Raw genomic sequence first — 22,499 nt, 5'->3', positions numbered from 1 at the left:
CTTACTGAAAGTTGCATCAGGTCACCTATAAGGACACCTGTACCTAGAATGGAAGATTCCTTAGTGGCATTAAAGTCAGCAAGTTTCTTCTCTACTATCAGTTTAACAAGTGGGTAGCAGAGGCACCAGAAGATCAAGAATAAAACCACCTTTGTGACACCCATGGGATTTCATGAATTTACAAGATGGACCCTGTAATGCTCCAGGGACTTTTCAGAGATGGGTGGAGCATTGGAAAGGCTCTGAGAACTTTGATACGATTTTATTGTGTCTACATGACATCATTGTGTATTCAAAATCCTTTGAGGGACATTTGCAACACTTGGCTGTGGTATTTGATAGACTCACACAGTATGGATTAAAAGTAAAACCTTCGAAACGTCATGGGAGGAGAGGTAGATACGCTGGAGGATAGGGATAGGATACAGAGGGACCTAGACAAATTGGAGGATTGGGCCAAAAGAAATCTGATGAGGTTCAACAAGGACAAGTGCAGAGTCCTGCACTTAGGACGGAAGAATCCCATGCACCGCTACAGACTAGGGACCGAATGGCTCGGCAGCAATTCTGCAGAAAAGGACCTAGGGGTTACAGTGGACGAGAAGCTGGATATGAGTCAACAGTGTGCCCTTGTTGCCAAGAAGGCCAATGGCATTTTGGGATGTATAAGTAGGGGCATTGCCAGCAGATCGAGGGATGTGATCGTTCCCCTCTATTCGACACTGGTGAGGCCTCATCTGGAGTACTGTGTCCAGTTTTGGGCCCCACACTACAAGAAGGATGTGGAAAAATTGGAAAGCGTCCAGCGGAGGGCAACAAAAATGATTAGGGACTGGAACACATGAGTTATGAGGAGAGGCTGAGGGAACTGGGGATGTTTAGTCTACGGAAGAGAAGAATGAGGGGGGATTTGATAGCTGCTTTCAGCTACCTGAAAGGGGGTTCCAAAGAGGATAGATCTAGACTGTTCTCAGTGGTAGCAGATGACAGAACAAGGAGTAATGGTCTCAAGTTGCAGTGGGGGAGGTTTAGATTGGATATTAGGAAAAACTTTTTCACTCGGAGGGTGGTGAAACACTGGAATGCGTTTCCTAGGGAGGTGGTGGAATCTCCTTCCTTAAAAGTTTTTAAGGTCAGGCTTGACAAAGCCCTGGCTGGGATGATTTAATTGGGGATTGGTCCTGCTTTGAGCAGGGGGTTGGACTAGATGACCTCCTGAGGTCCCTTCCAACCCTGATATTCTATGATTCTATTCTATGATTCTGTGATTTCCTAAAAGAAAATGTGAACTATTTGGGACACATAGTGTCTGTGGCAGGGGTAGCTCCTGATACAGAGAAACTGAAAATGACAGAGGAGTGTCCAATACCTGGCACGGTACAAGACGTCTGGTAGCTCTTACGATTTGTTGATTAATATTGTTGATATATTAAGGACTTAGCTAAAGTTGCTCTGCCATTACCTGAATGGTTAAGAAACACTGGAGATAAGAACATTTCTAAAGCTTCCCAGGTTAAATGGAGTGCAGAGTGCCAAGAAGAATTGAAATCTCTCCATCCTTAGTCCCATCCTGGCCTATCCAGATTGTAAACTACCTTCTAGAGTGTATATAGATGCCAGCAACGAAGGATAGGGAGCCCCCCTTGCTCAGGAGCAAGATAGTAGGGAGCGAGCAATTACTGATGCAAGCTGGAGCTTAAAGGGATCTCAAAGAAATTATGAGAAATAAATTCAAATTGGAATTCTCTGAATTAGCCTGGGCAGTAATGGAAAAGTTTCAGCATTATTTTACAGCAACCTCAATTGAAGTGTTTACAGATAATAACCATCGACATATTTGCAAACTGGCAAACTAGGGGCATTGGAACAACCGTGGGCTTCTTGTCTGGTCAATTATAACTTCACCATCAAATACTGACTGCCAGTATTAATGTGAATGCCAATGTATTATCTAGGCTGCCACAAAAGGTGATTATAAATGAAGGCTCAGATGAAAAGGAGGATTTGGAAATGCCTCTGTTTCTGAATGTTCCTATCAAAGGTACGGGTTTATTGCTAATCCTGTGGTTGGGAATGAAGAGATAGACCTTGACATTCAGTAAGATCTATGGAAGGAAATTCAGTTATGGAGTCTGGTAACCCAGGAATTAAGAAGGCATCTAAGAAAAGATCAAGTGCTGATGGTTGATTGCTGGGAAAAGTTACCAGCTAAGGTAGTGAAACTGCAGAGACACCAAAAATATCTCCAAGAAATGGGAGGTTGGTAAGGAAGGCTCCTTTTCTTTTTGCGAATACAGACTAACACGGCTGCTACTCTGAAATAAATCTAAGGAGAAGATCATACAGATTGTCTTGCCCAGACAGAGTGTAAGGATGGTATTAGAAGCTTATCACAGTGTGTTTGGACATTTTGGAGATAAAGAGACAGAACCAAACTTGAGAAAGAGGTTCTATTGGATTGGGATGAAGGAGGACATTGTACAGTGGTGTCAGAAATGTGAAATATATAACCTGAAAAATAAAGCTGGAAGTTTTGATAGAACCTCCTTGCATGCTACTGATCACAATGGTCTATTGGCACTGGTGATGTTAGATCATTTAAAATTGAAATTACCTATGTGCTTGTCATGACTGATCATTACACTACATTTGTGGTGGCAATTCCTGTGAAGGATTTGTCAGTGGAGACTACGGCTCAGTTCTTCTGGACATATTCTGTAAGGCCGTATGGGTACCCAATGAACATGCTGACAGATTAGGGAGCTGCTTTTGAGTCCCAGTTGTTTAAAGAACTTTGTACACTTTATGGCAGTCATAAAAAGAGCTATTATGTGCCAATGCAAGGCTTCGAATCCTTTTTCACCCATCCAGCTCCAAATTCCCTGGTTGTGAAAGCAGCAAATGAGTGAGTGAGACAGGGAGGATATAAATCTGTGCCTAAAAAAAAAGAGTTCAAAAGGCTAGATCCGATGGGGAGAAAGGTCTACTCGACTTCCTCCTTGCCGATACGCATTGCAAACCAGCAGGGTCTGTTATCAAAATATGATTTTGTGAACAGGGACACTATGTCCAAATTTGTGGGCAAGTTACCAGAATCCTCCAGGGAGGGGATTCATTATGGAATGTTATTTAGCGGCCAAGACATCTGCACTGGATATGGTTTATTCTTCATCCAGGCTCATGGCCTTGGCTGTAATGATGTGAAAAATGTCATGGTTACAAAACTCTGGTGGAGTGCCTGAGACCCAGCAAAGCATAGAGGACTTGTCGTTTGATGATCACCTCTTACCCTCAGAGAAAACTGATGAGCCATTACACGCTTTCAAAGGCTCCCAGGTCACCCTGTGTTCATCGGGAATTTATATCCAGGCTGCAAAGAGATGGCATTCTGGGAACCAACAGCACGAGCAGCAGCAATGTTATCCTGAGCAATATTTCTGTCAGCCATCCTGCACCGCGAGGCAGGCACAAATCATGGAGGAAACCTTCTGTGCCTACGTTTAGGCAGTCTGTTGTCACTGTCATATCTATGCCCCAGCTATTTGCGGGCAGGCGGTCTCATTTCTCCAAGCAAATCCAGCCTATGTTACTGCAGATTCAGGACATTTTGGAGTAGGTGCTGCATTTGAAATCTTCAGGCCTCACTCTGAGATTCCTGAAGTTTCACTTGGAGGTGCTCTCGGCTTTCCATCCTCCCATGGAAGGAATTCTCAAACCCTATGATGGGAAGCATGTTTTAAAGGTATTATCTGTCTTTTTCCACTGGCTGTATGCAGTGTTGATGTAGCTGTGTTGGTCCCAGGATATTAGAGAGACAAGGTGAGTAAAAAAATATCTTTTGTTGGACTAACTTCTGTTGGTGAGAGAGACAAGCTTTTGAGTTTACACAGAGTGACCTGAAGAAGATCTGTGCGTAAATTTGAAAGCTTGTCTCTCTCACCAACAGAAGCTGGTCCAGTAAAAGACATGACCTCACTCTTTTTCCACTGATGAAAGAAACGGTGCCATTGCGGGACCTTAACACGGTCCTGGCGGCGCTGGTGGGTCTGCTGGTCCAGCTAATAGCAACTTGTTTATGGGTGCTCCTCTCTCAGAAGACGGCCTTCCTTGTGGCTACAACGTCCGCAGGATGAGTTAGTGAGTTGCAGGCCTTAATGGCAGATCCTCCACACATTCAATTCTTCAAGGACAAGGTGGCTTTAAGACCACACCCAAAATTTTAATCCAAAATCGTATCTTTGTTTCACCGTAATCAGGTTATTTACTTACCTCTGTTTTTCCCCGCACCACATTCCAGTGCAGAGGAGCAGTGTCTACATAGCTTAGACGTCAGGCGGTGCTTGGCATTTTATTTAGCAAGGACTAAGTAGTTTCATTCATCACCTCACCTTTCTAGCTCCTGTGCCAGTGGTTCTCAACCAGGGGTACATGTATCCCCGGGGGTACACAGACGCCTTCCGGGGGTACAGCAACTCATCTAGAGATTTGCCTAGCTTTACAACAGGCTACATAAAAAGCACCAGAGAAGTCAGTACAAACTGAAATTTCATACAGCCAATGACTTGTTTGTACTGCTCTATCTACTGTACACTGCAATGGAAGTACAATGTTTATATTGAAGTTGATTTATTTTATAATTACCGGGTAAAAATGGGGAAGTCCGCAGTTTTTCAGTAACAGCGTGCTGTGACACTTCTGTATTTTTATGTCTGATTTTGTTAGCAAGTAGCTTTTAGGCGAGGTGACATTTGGGGGCAGGCCAGACAAATCAGACCCCTGAAAGGGGTGCAGTCGTCTGTAAAAGTTGAGAGCCACTGTCCTACGCTGCAGATGAAGGGACAGCCAGTCTCCATGCAGAGCATTTCCAATGGGTAACTGCTCATTACCTCCGCTTATGAAGTAGCTCGACGTTCATTCAGTGAGCACTCAGGTGACATCGGCTGCATTTCTTAGCGATATCTGCAGGGCTGAAATATGGTCTTCTCTGCATATATTTGCTAGACATGATGCTGTCAACACGGCCTCGAGATCGGATGCAAACTTTGGAAGGCAGTTCTGAACTCACTCCATCGATAGACTCTGAGCCCACCCCTGCTGGAACTGCCTGAGTGGAACACACGTCTGCAACCACTCAAAGGAGAAAAGACAGTTATGTGTCTGTGTCATAATGGTTGTTCTCCGAGATGTGGGTGCAGACATGTGATTCCCGACCCACCCTGTGCCCCTCTGCATCGGAGTCTTCAGCCGGCGATTTCGGTGTGAAGGAACTGAGGGAGTCGGGGCACCACCACCCTTATGGAGCCCTGGGAGGGACTGCAGGGAGGGGAGTGAGAGCTGCCCCTGTGGGTACTGCTAGGCAAGTCTCCATCTTTGGTGCCCCAGGCATGGGACATGGCTGCACCCACATCTCAAAGAACAACCATTATGATACAGCTAAGTAACCGTCTTTTACCATCAGGTGGCGGAAACAGGCGTGGGAAGTGACTTGCCTAAGCTCCCAGAAAGGGTCAGTTTCCTGGTTCTGAGTCAGGAGCTTTTTGGATTTTGTTGACACAGCAAAGCATAGGTGCCGACTCCGTGGGTGCTCCGGGGCTGGAGCACCCACGGGGAAAAATTAATGGGTGCTCTGCAGCCACGTTACCCTCGCCCCCACCCCATGTCCTCCTCCTCCCCTGCGCATGCCACGCCCCCACTCCTCCACCTACCTCCCAGTGCTTCCAACGTGGCCGCCGCCAAACAGCTGTTTGGCAGCGTTAGCACACTCCAGGAGGTAGGAGGAGGAGTGGGAACATGGTGTGCTCGGGGGAGGAGACGGGGAAGAGGCGGGGCCGGGGTGGGGATTTGGGGAAGGAGCTGGAATAGGGGCAGGGAGGCGGCAGAGTTGTGGCAGGGACTTTGAGGAAGGGGTTGGAATGGGGACGGGGCAGGGTTGGGAAGAGGCGAGGCGGGGCGCGGCCTCATGGAAGGGGTGGAGTGGGAGTGGGGCCGGAGGCAGGGGGGGGGGTCGAGCACCCACGGAAAAGAGGGGAAGTCGGCTCCTATGCTGCAAAGGGTTTGGTGTATAGCAATCCCGACACAGGGCTAGGCTGGCAAACCCTCCCTTTGGGGATGCAGCTCATACAGTCACCAGAGTGCATTCGCCCCAGAGCTCATACCACACAAAAGAAACTCCCCCAGCACAAGGCCGGTTGTATGGGGGTTTGGCGGCATGGGCGCAGCTTTGGCCAGTGTGATTTTGTCATGCTCCTCACTGGCAGAGCTACGCCAGCCCAGCTGTTCAGTGCAGGGCAGGCCCCAGTCTGCTGCAGGGAGCTGCCTCTCCCTTGCAGAGCTTTGGCTCTCGGGCTGCATTGGCTGTTTAGCAGAGGGGTCGGCTCAGCAGCAGGCAGCCACCAGGAAGGGAGGGAGTTTGTAGCAGCCCTGGCCCCAACAGCGCTGGCCTCCCCCACACTGTGATCAGGGGATGGGGAGCCATGTGTGTCCCAGCAGCTGCAAGGATAGGCAGCACGGAGAGGCAGTGCCCAGTCACAGACTCCGGCTCTCCCCATTCCCCCGCCAGGCCTCCAAGGAGAAGGGCTGGAAATGGATTGGTGATGAAAACTGAGAGTCTCTCTTACATTGCGAGGGTGCCAGCACCCCAGGAACGGGGGACACCTTGCGGTGAGAGCAGTGAGCTGGGTTCAATGGCCACCTCTGTCAAGGACTCCTGTGTGATCCTGAATCTCTCCGCCTCAATTCCCCCTCTGTCAAGCGTGGATGATCATCGTCCCTCCCCTCCGGCCTTTGTCTGCTGGGTCTGTTCAGTCTGGGAGTGTTCTGGGGCAGGGACTGTCTCTTACGCTGTATCTGTGTAGCACCCAGCACCATGGGACCCCGACATCCATCAGGGCCTTCAAGTACAAATAACTGGTGGGGGGAAGTATCCCATGCCGAGTGAGGGAGAGGAGGGCAAAGCTGCATGCCCACTGAGCTCTTAAGCTGCTCTGATTAGGAACATTGTCTCCTGTCTGGCAAGCACAGAACCCATCTGGGGCCCTACCTAGATAACGAATCTCTTTGTCTCTAGTGCTAGGTGGCTCAGTGCCAGTCCCAGACGTCTTCCTAACTCTGTGCCTTTGGTTTGTTCCCTTAGATCTGGGTAACTCCCTTGCGCCCTGGAATCCGCCCCCTCCTGGATCTTCGTGGGAATGTGAGGTGGCGGGATGCGCCGAACGATTGCGAACTGTCCCAAAAGCAACAACAAAACACGCCAAAGGCGAGGATGGCATGGAGCCAACGCCCTGGGTTCATCTTGGTTTCATTTTATTTTCCTTCTGGGCAGTTTCACAGTTTTCAGAGACTTGCTGCAACACCAGAGGAAAAAACACACACACACACACTTACTTTTCTGCCCAGACTGAGGGCCCAAAAGAGGTGCAATGGCTCCACCTACTGGCTAATGTTCAAATCTCACCAGTAGGTGTAACTCCCAACAAGAGCAAGGACCATAGTGGAAAACAAGTATTTTCATGGAGGATGGGGAGAAGATTCATTCTAAGGAACAGCTTTATTCAGCAACACCCTGACTGGACTCCTGCCGTCCATCCATGAAGTGATGTCAGCTGTTCTATTCTGAACCCCTGGTGCCATGACTTGGCAATACGGATGGTGGATTGAGTAGCTAGCAATGCATCAGGTATCTGTGTTTAAGGCAGGGTGAAACTGACCAGAGGAGGGTAGGTAGGATCTCAATTGACTATTTTCTTTTTTAATTTTATCCACATCTTTATTTGAATTAGTGTGTCCCTTTTCAGCATAGATAAGTGCCAATCCGAAAGGACATTTCATGGGGTGGGGGAGGGGGGAATATTCTGCACTTAATGAATTCCGTGGTGGTGGGAGGAATACACTCTGTCAGCTGGCTGGCAGTGAGAGCTGGGTGCTTCTTGCCTCTGGCAAACAGCCACAGCACCCCACTGACCCCTGAGGCGCAGCAAGAAGCTGCAGTGTTGCCAGCTCTTGCGGTTTTATCACAAATCTCACAACAGCTGGTTAGTTCCTTAAAGCTCCAGCTTCTAGAATCAAGAGACTGCAGGAAAATCTCAGCTTTCATGCCTAAAAAGGGAAGTGTCTAGCTCTGCTGATTTCAGAGAAAAGCCTAAAAACTAGGGCTGTCAAGCAATTAAAAAAATTGATTGTGATTAATCACGTGATTAAAAAAATGAATTATGATTAATCGCATGATTCATCATGCTGTTAACAATAAGAGAATACCATTTATTTCAATATTTTGGATGTTTTCTACATTTTGAAATATATTGATTTCAATTACAACACAGAATACAAAGTGTACAGTGCTCACTATATTTATTTTTGATTACTAATATTTGCACTATAAAAACCAAAATACGTATTTTTAATTCATCTAATAAAAGTACTGTAGTGCAATTTCTTTATCATGAAAGTTGAACTTACAAATGTAGAATTATGTACAAAAAAACTGCACTCAAAAATAAAACAATGTAAAACTTTACAGCCTACAAGTCCACTCAGTCCTACTTCTTGTTCAGCCAATCGCTAAGACAAATAAGTTTGTTTACATTTGCAGGGATAATACTGCCCGCTTCGTGTTTCACCTGAAAGTGAGAACAGGTGTTCGCATGGCAAGATATTTATGTGCCAGATGCAGTAAAGATTCATATGTACCTTCATGCTTCGACCACCATTTCAGAGGACTATGTCCATGCTGATGATGGGTTCTGCTCGATAACAATCCAAAGCAGAGCGGACCAACACATGTTCATTTTCATCATCTGAATCAGATGCCACCAGCAGCAGGTTGATTTTCTTTTTTGATGGTTCGGGTTCTGTAGTTTCTGCATCAGAGTGTTGCTCTTTTAAGACTTCTGAAAGCATGCTCCACACCTCTCCCCTCTCAGATTTTGGAAGGCACTTCAGATTCTTAAACCTTGGGTCAAGTGCTGTAGCTATCTTTAGAAATCTCACATCGGTACCTTTGTTGCGTTTTGTCAAATCTGCAGTGAACGAGTTCTTAAAACGAACAATATGTACTGGGTCATCATCTGACACTGCTATAGCATGAAGCATATGGCAGAATGTGGTAAAACAGAGCAGAGGACATACAATTCTCCCTCTGAGGAGTTCAGTCACAAATTTAATTAATGCATTTTTTTTTTAATGAGCATCATCAGCATAGAAGCATGTCCTCTGGAATGGTGGCCAAAGCATGAAGGGGCATATGAATCTTTAGCACATCTGGCATGTGAATACCTTGCAATGCCAGGTAGAAAAGTGCCATGCGACCGCCTATTCTCACTGTCAGGTGACACTGTAAATAAAAAGCGGGCAGCATTATCTCCTGTAAATGTAAACAAACTTGTTTGTTTTAGCGATTGGCTGAACAAGAAGTAGGACTGAGCGCACTTGTAGGTTCTGAAGTTTTACATTCTTTTGCTTTTGAGTGCAGTTATGTAACAAAAAAAATCTACATTTGTAAGTTGCACTTTCATGACAGAGATTGCCCTACAGTACTTGTCTGAGATGAATTGAAAAATCCTACTTCTTTTATTTGTCATTTTTACAGTGCAAATATTTGTAATAAAAATGATAACATAAAGCGTGCACTGTACACTTTGTATTCTGTGTTGCAATTAAAATCAATATATTTGAAAATGTAGAAAAACATCCACAAATATTTACTACATTTCAATTGGTATTCTATTGTTTAACGGTGTGATTAAAACTGCGATTAATCACGACTAATTTTTTACCGTGATTACATTTTTTTAGTTAATCGCGTGAGTTAACTGCGATTAATTGACAGCCCTACTGAAAACACGAAGGGAGTTTATCCCAAAGGCTCTAAAACCAGGTGACAAAGAAACAGAACCACAAGTGTATTACTGAGTATTTTTAAATCTCGTGATTTGTAAGCCAGTCTCATGATCTTGGGGGCCTGCCTCTTGCTTTGTAAATCCTTGAGCTTGGTAACACTGACCCTGCTTCCTCTCCAGCTATGTAGATATGATTTAAATACGATAATGAATGTTATTGTATAAGTGCCTGAATCTAAAGTGACCCAGTTCAGTCTCTCCATACAAGGACAACATTGTTTTTCAAAGACCAAGGAAATGCCAAACAAAGCGAAAACCCCCAACCCTGCCTATGATATTACATTACATATCAGAAAGTCAAGGCAACCGAGGCCAATGTTGTGTCTTTAGGTGACACTGCTGGGCCTTTCCTACGGTAGGGGTGTGTGAGAGAGACTTTTGGTGCTTAAGAATGGTGCTGGATGGGCAATCATGAAGTCGCCCTATATATCCTGGGTCAACATGGACGGTGTTTCTTTCCCTCTTCCCCAGCCCATGCATCCCCACTGCTGATAAGCATGAGCACCCTCTCGTGGGGAAAAGGCATGGCTGGCCCTCCGCTGAGATAGCAAACAAGTGGGCTTGTCTACACATGGAGTTGCTCCTAATGAAGTGTTCCTGATTCACTCCACGAAAGGGGTAAGCCAGAATCAAGGCACACTCACTGTTGCACAAGGGAGGAAAGAGCTTGGACAGTCTTCTGAAGCCTTCTGAAGCCTTGCTACATCCTCATCTCCAAGGCTGCATCTGCAATAGCAAACCTGGGAGCCGGAATTCCCCCTGGCAGTAGCAGCAGTGGAGACAGGATGCTTGATCTGGAATAGAGTGGCTACACACGGAGCTAATCAGGAATAACTCCATCTATAGTCACGCCCTTAGTGCGAGCTGCAGTGGCGATGTCTCTGATGTGACATTTGTCCAGATGGAGCTGCCGCTAGGCCCGTCCACTGCAGTCCCAGTGAGGGTGAGATGAGGATGGGCGCGTGACTTTGTGCCCCATGGTGGGCTGCAGATGCAGTTTTGCTATTGCTGAGACAGAGTCTGATCTCTAAGGGCCAGATCCTCAAAGGTGTGGAGACAGCTGACTCCCTTGGAAGAGCTGGGCCTAAGTTTCCAGGCCTTTAATTGATTGTCTGGCTCCTAACTCCTGCACCATGTACAAAAGGCACTGATGAACTGGGGTCTGATTGGCAGAGGTGCTGAACACCCGGTCTCCCAGTGACTTCAGGGGACACTGCTGCCACTTTGAGCCTTGCAGGCATTTGCTACTTAGGGCTTCAGGAGTTTAGCCAGCGAGCATCAAATCCACTGTCAACATGGGACAGGCCAGCCCTCTTCCTTGGCTCGTGCCTGCAGCATCAGGAAGCACATTGCTGTCTTACTGAAATCCTAGATCCCAAGAACCGCAAACTCAGAGCAAGTTCAGAACCCCCTGGGGACATTCTAGCCCATCGCTGGTGGAATGGGCAAGCAAAAGGGTGTAGGAGACTGGGGAAGAAGGAGAACTGGAAAGCATGACGCAGTGCAAGCCTAGAAACCACATTCCTCATTGGTTGGAGACAGGAGACCTGGGTTGTTTTCCTGGTGGGGCTGCTTCCTCTCTCGCTGCCTGAGCAGCCCTGTCTGTACAAGGGGTAAGGTAATACTCACCTGCCTCAATAAGGGGCTTTGGAAAGCACCAGAGCAATGGTACTGGGAAATGAAATCCTGATGATGTGCTTGGAACAGCTGGACTCATGTCAGGGGAGTTAAGTGGCTTCACAAAGCCAGAGGCCATAAGGCCACAGCACCGAGCCCAGCGTACTCAGTGCAGAATTTCTCCCTGCAGCATAGACAGGGGCTGGGCCCCGGCAACAGGGACTTTCTGAAGAGATCAGAGCTGATTTAAAGGGACATTTCCAGGAGAGCTTCTGAGGCTGCTCTCTCCAGAAGACGACGTCCTCCCTGTCTTCATCTCGCTGTTGCCTAAGGGAGGAAAGAGTGAAGAGTCTCCTGGTGCCTCTTGAACCATGGCCAGATCCTCATCACTACGGCTGTGTGTGCTCTAGCAAACTGGGGAGCTGGAATTCCACCCCGAATTCCAGGCATTTTTACTACAGGCTCGCACGCCCCTTTCTAGAATTCTCCATTGCTGGCCATTGTTATATCAAGATGGGAGGTTTTTCGACGAGATCTGCCCTAGGAATTATTCTGGGGCAGGTCCCTGGCCTATGCCTTACAGGAGGTCAGACCAGATGATCACAAAGGGCTCTTCCAGCCTTGGAATCTATGAAACTGCCCCTTCCATAGGCCCTGACCTACAGCATCAATCCATACCAACATGCCTCCTCCCGCCCCACAACCCCCTGCCCCATGCCCTGCCCAGCTCCTCTGCCTCCCCTGTTTTCCAGGCAAAGAGCCTTTTGCTCTCAGTGCCATGTGCGAGCACCAAGTCTGCCTTGTCAGCCTTTAGACCCAGCAGCCGCAACCTGGGTTCCCATGGCTCCCTTGCATGCTACCGCTACACACCGCCGGTGCTGTCGGGGCGGGTGGCCAGAAAGTGGCGTGTGCTTCGGTTTTAATATCCTCTTTCTCTGGGACTGAGACCCTTTGGCACTACGTTCCCCTGGGACCACGACTTTCTACTACCGCAGCAAACCATCCGACCCAAGGGTTTAGAAAGGAAAAGCTGACAGAACCTTACGTCCTCCGGCCCACGTGGAGGCACTGTTGTAACAATATGGGCTGCTGTGAACGCTGCAAATGTTTGAGCGGATCATGCATCACCAGCTTAAAGGGACCCCGTCAAGTAGTTTAGGCCTGAAATTCGACCTGCCTTAAATCCAGTAGGGAAAAAGCTCTGCATTCAAAATTGCCGCAGGGAACCGGGGGCGGGGGGGGGAGGGGATGCAATTGTTCACCAAGTCACTGGGGAGTTACAACAAAAAATGATCATCATTGTTTATACAGGACCTACAATATTTACTCTGCCGCTGCAGTGCAGCCAGCAATGTGCAAGGCAGCTAACAAAGGCAAAGTCTGATCCTGCTACTGAGCATAGTGCTTGCTACGGGCTATATTGGGGACTTCCCACAAACACTGCGGAAGGGCTAGGGTGTAGTTACACTGGCCCAGGCCCAGGGCAGGGGCTGAATTGTGACTCAGATAGTCTCTGTTTGCTCCCTGCTTACTGCAGGGGTAAAGTAATCTGTGCCAGTCCTTTAGCTGGCACAGCGGACTCCCCCCCTCCATGCCAGCTGTGCTGCTCTTGGCCAGTGCCTTGCAAAGGGCAGGGTCAGCTCTGTCCACTCCCCACCCTTGCCAGTCCAGTCTCTGCTCACCTGCATGGGAAGGGGCGTAGCGGCCTCACACCCACTGCTGTCTCTGTGCCGGTGATGCAGGAAGCCCAGGCAGCGGTGTAAGGAGGCAGCTTGCAAGGTACCCCCCGCCCCCCCACACACACGTGAGTAGCCCTTGTGGTAGTCAGAGCTCTGGTCAGCAATCAGTGCTGTTCAGCGGGATTGGGCCCCATATCAGCAGAGCAGGCCAACGCACAGTTTAACAGGGAAGTAGCTGACACAAAGAGTTTCCACGTTAATTTAAGAGCCAGTGAAAACCCTGAAAGAAAATCAGGGCTTCCCACCTGGCAAGGGGCCTCTTCCTGCCACTTGGCCTGGAGCCCCCGCTGGGTCAGGTCCCAACCTGGGAGCCATGTTTCTCAGCAACAGAGAACAAGGAAGAAACTCTTCGGAAACAAACCATTAAAAACAGCGCTAGGCTGCTCTGAATGTTGCTCTAAAGAGGAGCTGGTGAAGAGCAATCTACAGCTGCTGTGTGGAAAATACCTGCAGGTGTTTGCATCCTGTGACCCAGGAGCCTTTCACAGGCCCAGATCTGGATGTGGATCCAGCAGAGACATTAGCTATTTGTAAGCTGCCTGGGAACAAAGAGGCCACAGGAAGGAGGGACACATGGACGTTTGCCTGTCATTATCCCTCCGGAAATGGCCCCGGCAGCCCCCTTGCACTCCCATCTCCTTCCCTTTGATCCCTTTCCATTTCAGGAGGAATCTGTCCGGAAAAACCCAGCTTGTTTGAAATATTTTCCATTTTGAAATCAAAGGATTGTCACTCCTAGAAAGCCCCAGCAGTCATGGAACTGTGACAGCTCTTGCAAACAGCACACCAGCCAGGGCCTTCTGCCTGCCGCTCAGCCACATGGGCTCTAACCCGCCATGGGGTGCAGGCAGCAAGGAGAGGGGTTGGAGCTACGCAGGTGGGGTGAAATGTCTGGAGCTTCAAGGGAGGTGGCCAGCAGCTCCCAGCACAGAAGGGTTGCTCAGCGCACGAGTCACACAGGTCGGAATCCTACCCGTGCCAGACGCTGGGAGACACAGGTGTCTGCCTGGATCTGCTCCTTGCTCTGGAGCAAAACTGGCTCCTATTAAAAACTGCAGCTGACCCAAATTGCCTGGCAAACCACTCTGGGTCCTGCTGCAGCTCATCTCTTGACCCTCCCCCAGGGCAGGCGGAGTGAAATGTCCCTCTGAGCCGTCTTGTTCCAGGCTCTCAGCAAAGGCATGACATGGTTCCCCTAGTGTCCCGTCCGTCCCCTCCAGCGGGCGCTGATCACTGGGTCAGGGTTATTGCGCTGCAGAGGATGGGGTGGGTGCCTGAAGCTAGATGGGGAGGGAGGAGCTACTTCCTAACATCCATCAACCTTGGAGGATCTGGGCCAGGGTGCTTAATGCAGAGGCATGGGGAGTGGGCATGGCAGTGCCGGGGCTTAGCGGAAGCAGGAAGCCTGGCTGGGACAATATCTTGCTGGAGAAAAAGGGGCCTTGGCTGTAACAGACACTGCGGCTGCTGGACACAGCCAGACCCTGCGGTTTGCTCTGGTTCCCAGCCTGTGCTGCCACGTGTCACCGCACAGGGTCTCCCCTGGACTGTGTCACAAGCCACAGGGCCCCTCCATGGGCCTTCACTGCTTCCCGCTCCCCCTTCCCTGACAAGGCAGGGAACCGGCTGCTCCTACCCAGGGAAGTTTGAAACCTTTCAGGCAACAATTTTGAGACAAAATAGCTGTTTTCTAAAGAAAAAAGAAAAGAAAAGAAGTAGTGACTGGCTCTGTGGTGAGATCCCACCTCCCCGCTGAGCCTGGGCAAGTCAGCCAAGCCAGCCATGCTCAGAACGCAGCGGGACGCCACTGGACGAGCCTCCCACCGACCCAGCAGGGACAGCAGTGGCCACATCTCAGCCCACTGGCCTTTCTGTGGTGCTTTTGATTTATTAATTTCTACCTGCTCCCTACCCTATTCTGAGTTACCTGTCAAGAACACTTAGGCCAAGCTCCTCAGAAGTCTTTAAGTGCCTAACTCCCATTGATTTCAATGGGAGACAGGCACCTAAATACCTTTGATGGTCTGGCACATATGTTCCATTGAGGGAAGCATCCCTAATCAGGGCAGACAGTGCTAAATACACACTTCACTTCCCACACATCCCACTGAAGCACATCATGAGAGTTAAACACATGCTGAGTTGTGGTCTTAGGTGCATGCTACTCTTACGCCCCAGAGATGTCAGTGTGGAAACTAAAGTGCAGCTTTAGTTTAAAGTTTTGCATAGCTGCTGCTACCAATCTGGGCCTGAGATAGGGAGTGCGCCCCTTCTGTTCTCCCCCAGATGGAAGCTCCTTTGAGGACTGGCTGGACCATCCACTGCAGAAGGGGATGCAAACTAGTTATCTCACACGGTGGAGTTGCTGACAGAAGATAAAGATTGCATCCAGATCTAACACAAAAAGCCCTGTAGACTTGGGTAAACTGCATGGACAAGATCTGCAGTTCTATTCCCTGCTTAAGAAACAAACTAAAGCCTGGATGAAATATAATTCCAGGTTTCAGTGTAGACCTGTAAAAGAAAAGCACGCATCTTTCTACTGGATTGTCACCGGCGTGGGTATTTATTCAAGAAAGAAAAAACCTGTTATTTAAAATTTGGTAGAAAGAAATTCCACTTCCTAATCCCCCCCCCCTTTCTGCCCTCCCCCCCTCTTTTTAAACTTGAAGGATATAGGCACTGGTGCTTTGAGATCTTTTTGAGTTGGTTTGTTTTTATAAGACCATATTTGTAATGTGAAACAGGGATTTGTTTTCTATTCTGTAATTATAAAAGTCGGAGAAGTTTCATCCAATGGGTGTTTTGGTTTTGTGTATTTTCATTTTTTGTGCAGTTGAATTGATTAAAAAGTGGTGGGTTTTTTGCCTTTTTTTTCCTTTAAGAAAATGCTGCATTCTTGCACTGCTGGGTCTAAGATCTGATCAACACGTAAAAATTAGATTGGTTTAACTATGTTGCTGAGGGCTGTGAAAAATGTCAAACCCCGAGCGGCACGCGGCGAGGTTAAAGGAAGAATTTGTCCATCCACCTAGCTACCGCTGCTCAGAAAGGTGGATTAGCTACAACAATGGACAAACCCTAACTGCCGTTCCATAGCTGTAGTAGCTGTAGAATAGACATGGGCTTTTAACCAAGGACTAATCCATCTTTTTGTCCCATGTAACTGAGTACTTCTTTTTAAAATGACCACAAAGAGGCTGGTAATCACAGCCTGGAATGCTGAGCTGCCCTAGCCAATCTATAGCCTTTCCTCCTCAAGTGCCAGCGAAGATAATTTTCTCCCTGTACAATTCACATTTGAATAATTCCCCCTCGCGAAACAAAAAGCAGCTTCTCCAGAAATCAGAGCTGGCAACTCCCAGAGCTGCATTCACAACACATTTGAGAAATGATAACTTAAAGAGCTCTAAGGACATGGCCCCGATCTGCAAATCACGTGCACGCATGCTTAGCTTTCAGCACATTGAATAGCCCCATGAAAATCAGTGTTAAAACTAGCCCCATAAAGTCACATGCTTGAATGCTTTGCTGGATCAAGGCTTGGCTATGCAAGTATCTATCTGACTCAGGATTAGATCTGGGAGATATTTTTCAATAGAAACTTTTTCTTTTTGGTGAAAAATGAAGATTTGGCAATGCCAAAACATTTTGTGAATTGTTCATTTCAGGAGAAAAAAGTCAAAACATTTCATTTTAACATTTTCGTAACAAAATGTTTGGGTGTTTTGGTTCAAAATGACTTTGTTTTGAAATTTCCTTAAATGTCATTTTTTTAAAAATTCAAAAATATTTTAAAATGCTCAAAATTTAAACAGTTTTTAAAAAACTTTTTGATTGGCTAAATATTTTTTTAAAATTGTTTTCAGTCTGATCTGAAGTTGGGGATTGACTAGATGACCTCCTGAGGTCCCTTCCAACCCTGATATTCTATGATTCTATGAAACAATTTTTTCCCCAACTTTTCAGAGTCGTCAATGATCCAAAAAATCATTTATTCACCCAGCTCTAACCAGGACGTAGGATGTCTACATCTGAAAGCTTCATGAACAAACACATAAATTCCTGGAGAGTTTACACTAATTGCAGGGAGTTTGACCTTGCCTTTTCTCTATCTCTTTTCTACAAATTGTAGTGACTCATTAATAATAATAATAATAATAATATAATATTAATAATAAATGTAAGCAGAGTCTGAATGAGCTCTCCCCTGACATCTAGTGGTGAGCTGTGGAAAAGGACTTCAGGAGTTGATCTCATTTGCATGTGCACACCCACCCTACCTAGGTACTCAGCATGATCATAGAATCATAGAATATCAGGGTTGGAAGGGACCCCAGAAGGTCATCTAGTCCAACCCCCTGCTCAAAGCAGGACCAATTCCCAGTTAAATCATCCCAGCCAGGGCTTTGTCAAGCCTGACCTTAAAAACCTCTAAGGAAGGAGATTCTACCACCTCCCTAGGTAACGCATTCCAGTGTTTCACCACCCTCTTAGTGAAAAAGTTTTTCCTAATATCCAATCTAAACCTCCCCCACTGCAACTTGAGACCATTACTCCTCGTTCTGTCATCTGCTACCATTGAGAACAGTCTAGAGCCATCCTCTTTGGAACCCCCTTTCAGGTAGTTGAAAGCAGCTATCAAATCCCCCCTCATTCTTCTCTTCTGCAGGCTAAACAATCCCAGCTCCCTCAGCCTCTCCTCATAACTCATGTGTTCCAGTCCCCTAATCATTTTTGTTGCCCTTCGCTGGACTCTCTCCAATTTATCCACATCCTTCTTGAAGTGTGGGGCCCAAAACTGGACACAGTACTCCAGATGAGGCCTCACCAATGTCGAATAGAGGGGAACGATCACGTCCCTCGATCTGCTCGCTATGCCCCAACTTATACATCCCAAAATGCCATTGGCCTTCTTGGCAACAAGGGCACACTGCTGACTCATATCCAGCTTCTCGTCCACTGTCACCCCTAGGTCCTTTTCCGCAGAACTGCTGCCTAGCCATTCGGTCCCTAGTCTGTAGCTGTGCATTGGGTTCTTCCGTCCTAAGTGCAGGACCCTGCACTTATCCTTATTGAACCTCATCAGATTCCTTTTGGCCCAATCTTCCAATTGGTCTAGGTCCTTCTGTATCCTATCCCTCCCCTCCAGCGTATCTACCACTCCTCCCAGTTTAGTATCATCTGCAAATTTGCTGAGAGTGCAATCCACACCATCCTCCAGATCATTTAGGAAGATATTGAACAAAACCAGCCCCAGGACCGACCCCTGGGGCACTCCACTTGACACCGGCTGCCAACTAGACATGGAGCCATTGATCACTACCCGTTGAGCCCGACAATCTAGCCAGCTTTCTACCCACCTTATAGTGCATTCATCCAGCCCATACTTCTTTAACTTGCTGACAAGAATACTATGGGAGACCGTGTCAAAAGCTTTGCTAAAGTCAAGAAACAATACATCCACTGCTTTCCCTTCATCCACAGAACCAGTAATCTCATGATGGGATTGCTTATCCAAATGATCACTTGTGGCTGATGCTGGATCCCCAGTCTCCTTGTTATTGGGGCAGGAGTAATAAAGGGTTGTTATCCTTGTTGTGTGAACAGAGGGCAGCAGAACTGTACCTGGCATACCCCGATAGAGGGACTCACCCTCAACTGAATGGCACTCCCTAGGCAGGGGACATGGGTTCCAAAGCCCAGTGAGTAGAAAGAGGATGGGGATAGGTATTGGGGGAAGTTCTTGTCCTAGAGAATTTTTAACCCTTCCTCTTTCCATGGTATAATAAAAGAGCTAATTTAGACTCAACTGAGAGTTTTGTTATATGCTGCGGAGCTGAAGTCACTGATATTTAGGTCTAAGTATTAGATCTACTCTGAGACAGTGCCTCTGGTCCAAGAGACTGCCCAGTGTGCACCATCAGTGAGGTGCCCCCCCAACAGCTGAAATCACTGAGAGCTGTGTTAAGTGGTGGGCCCTGAAGACATCTTGGTGAGTGGGTGGCTGGTGGAGAGGCATGGCAAGTGGCCAGCTGGGTGGCTGGCAGAGAGGGCCAGAGCAGCCCCACAGAAAGGTGTGGCAAGCGGACAGCAGGGCAGTGAGTGAGTCCCCGAGCAGCAGAGCATGTAAGGTGCCTCCTTGTTCCCCCCCTCCAACCAGGGTGGGAGGTGAACTCTGCAGATGAACCTCTGGACTCTGGGGCTTCACTGACCAAGGACAGCAACTATGAATGGGGTGCAGAGAAGGGATGGACACGTTAAAGGGACTTCTGGGTTGCTGGACTTAAGAACTGAGTTACTCCCCTCCTTTTATTAAAAGCTTTTGCTACACTCAGACTCTGTGCTTGCGAGAGGGCAAGTATTGCCTCTCAGAGGCACCCGGGAGTGGTATGTAATTGTCCCAGGTTGGTTCAAGCCCGGTTTTGGGAGTTCGAGCCGGTTTTGCATTTTATTGTTGAAAAGGAATCACTAGATATTGAACCCGGTCCTTGTTGCTGCCAGCTCTGACTGGTAGAAGGGTTACATAAATGTCAATGGAAATTAGGAACCTAAATAGCTTTGAGGATCTGGGATTAGGATGCTATTGTAGTAAGTGCTGTACAAACACTGTTTTGGAATGGGGAGGAGGGGAACTAAGGAAATTCACAGACAAAAAACTTTCTCACAAGAGTTAAGATTGCAAAGCCATATCTATATCCACCTCAATGTGCAGCAGCCGTCAAAAAACAAACAGAATGTTGGGAATCATTAAGAAAGGGATAGATAAGAAGACAGATAATATCATATTGCCTCTATATAAATCCATGGTACGCCCACATCTTGAATGCTGTGTGCAGATGTGGTCGCCCCATCTCAAAAAAGATATGTTGGACTTGGAAAAGGTTTAGAAGAGGGCGACAAAAATTATTAGGGGTATGGAACGGCTTCCGTATGAGGAGAGATTAATAAGACTGGGACTTTTCAGCTTGGAAAAGAGACAATTAAGGGGGGGATATGATAGAGGTCTAGAAAATCATGACTGGTGTGGAGAAAGTAAATAAGGAAGTGTTATTTACTCCTCATAACTCAAGAACTAGGGGTCACCAAATGAAATTAATAGGCAACAGGTTTAAAACAAACAAAAGGAAATATTTCTTCACACAACGCACAGTCAACCTGTGGAACTCTTTGCCAGAGAATGTTGTGAAGGCCAAGACTATAACAGGGTTCAAAAAAGAACTAGATAAGTTCATGGAAGATAGGTCCATCAATGGCTATGAGCCAGGATGGGCAGGGATGGTGTCCCTAGCCTCTGTTTGCCAGAAGCTGGGAATGAGCAACAGGGAATGGATCACTTGTTGATTACCTGTTCTGTTCATTTCCACCTGGCATTGCCACTGTCGGAAGACAGGATACTGGGCTAGATGGACGTTTTGTCTGACCCAGTGTGGCCACTCTTATGTGCTTATATATTAGGACTAAATCCTTGTTAGAACATCATCATTATAGAAAGAAAACCCAAATGCTTGACAACTATTACATTCTAAATTCCGGGTTACGTTTAAACGATTAAGTCCCAGGTTAAGTATTCAGTTTTAATTAAGAAATTATTTGAAGTAAAAAAAAAACCAACCAGAATTAATATTCCACAGGCAAAATGAAAAGGGGTTTTCAAAAGTATCTGGTCTGTGTTTTCAATTTTAACTCTTCACCAGGTGTTGTGTGCAGGAATTTTATTTTGACAGTGTCCCTCTCTCTAACAAAATAGCTTAGTCACACTGGGGAATATTATTTGAAATCTCCTGTAGTTTCAAACTTCAGGGGAAGCCTCATTCATGGAATTAAAGCAGGATATGAAATTAATCGAGATGGTGACGTGTCTTCCTGTGTGTTTGTACAGTGCCTATCACAAAATGACCTAGATCCTTTGATCAGAAGGTCTTCGCTGTACTGTAATAACAACCCTGCCATGCACAGCAGAGATGAAACTAGCACCCGAAGAGCTATAACCTAGTTGCGCTCTATGTTAGCATGCTCTCATCACCTGAGCAGCATAGGGCTCTGTAAACCCCTGGGTGGAAGACCACACAGGCACACTATGTGCAGCTGACACTTCAGTGTGGGTTACTTTTCCTCCTCTGAGTCAGTAATGAACCAATGTCCCTGTATAGAGCAAGGAGAGGTGCAGCTCTTCCCGATGCGATACAAAATAAAGGTCCTGCTTACCGGGGCTTGTTGCAGAACTGTCCTGGCAAATTCCAGCTTCAGGAATGATATTCTGCCTCCCTGCATTCCCACTGCAGTTGCTTTGGAATACGGTATTCTTCACTTCCTGTCCTACTGCACGGGGTCCTGGGTGTGTTCAAAACCCTTCAGTGGGACTCTGCGGTTTAATTAATTGTTGTTTGCAAAGGACTTCAGTTGCAAGGCCAGACTGTAGAGGCATGCTGACTGTTGCTATTGAAAAACCAGCTGCCATCAGTCACTCAGCAGTAGCTCACAAATTGCCTGCAATACACTCAAAACCGATTGAGAGGAGAGAGGATGTCTGGCAGTCTTGCTCTTTGTTCATTTGTCACTTACCTCCAAAGTTCCGGATTCCATTTCCAGAGGCTAAGTATGGCACCAGACCATGCTGTGGGGACATAACAAAGGAAATAAGCACAATTAACACATATGGAAATTTACAAGGATGTATTGCCTAATGATGTGGTTTTATATTTACATGAAGCCCTACTGGTCACATCAGAGGATTGTCGGGCCAGACCCCTGGATTCTATTCCTGCTGTGTGCCCCTTGCTATATTCATGTCACACACACAGAGAAGTTAGATAAAAACACACACATTCCTTTCAGAAGGTTGCAATGTAACTTGACTTTATTTCTTAGAATTCAGAACGATAGCACACTAACCCAAAACAGAGAGAGACAAAGCAGGCTGCTCTCTAAAACAGACAGGCACAACTCCCCCAACCTTTCTCTAGGCTGACTGCTGCTAGTCCTAGATTGCACGCTTCCCTACAGAGCCCCCTAGCCTGGAAGCAGAAAAGACCCCTGTAATTTAAAGTGACAGTTTGCAATTTTAACACAGTTCTCAACACACCACAATACCAGGCAAATTTTTTCAAACTTGATCATTCTCCTCTCATTTACACAATCAGGAGCCACCAAAGTCAACAGATTTAGTATAAAAGTAGTGTGATACCAGAATCAGGCTCAATTTGTGCCTCAGTTTCCCCATCTTTAAAATGGAGATCTTAGTGCCTAC

At 47.1% G+C, this 22,499-nt stretch overlaps 1 protein-coding gene across 2 annotated transcripts in view; it reads left to right on the top strand.

Annotated features, from left to right (window-relative positions):
• The window catches only part of NKAIN1 (sodium/potassium transporting ATPase interacting 1), a 207,187-nt gene extending 198,945 nt beyond the window's left edge, over window positions 1–8,242 (top strand). For both annotated transcript variants that reach the window (XM_078849431.1, XM_078849430.1), the window contains one exon: window positions 7,133–8,242. In XM_078849431.1, coding sequence (XP_078705557.1) covers window positions 7,133–7,142 — 10 coding nt within the window. In that variant the 3' untranslated portion in view covers window positions 7,143–8,242. The remainder of the gene's footprint in view (window positions 1–7,132) is intronic.
• Window positions 8,243–22,499: the final 14,257 nt, after the last annotated feature.

Source organism: Lepidochelys kempii, chromosome 19 (genome assembly GCF_965140285.1).
Source record: "Lepidochelys kempii isolate rLepKem1 chromosome 19, rLepKem1.hap1, whole genome shotgun sequence".
Taxonomy (NCBI): Eukaryota; Metazoa; Chordata; order Testudines; family Cheloniidae; genus Lepidochelys; species Lepidochelys kempii.
This window is presented reverse-complemented; position numbering and strand designations above follow the sequence as displayed.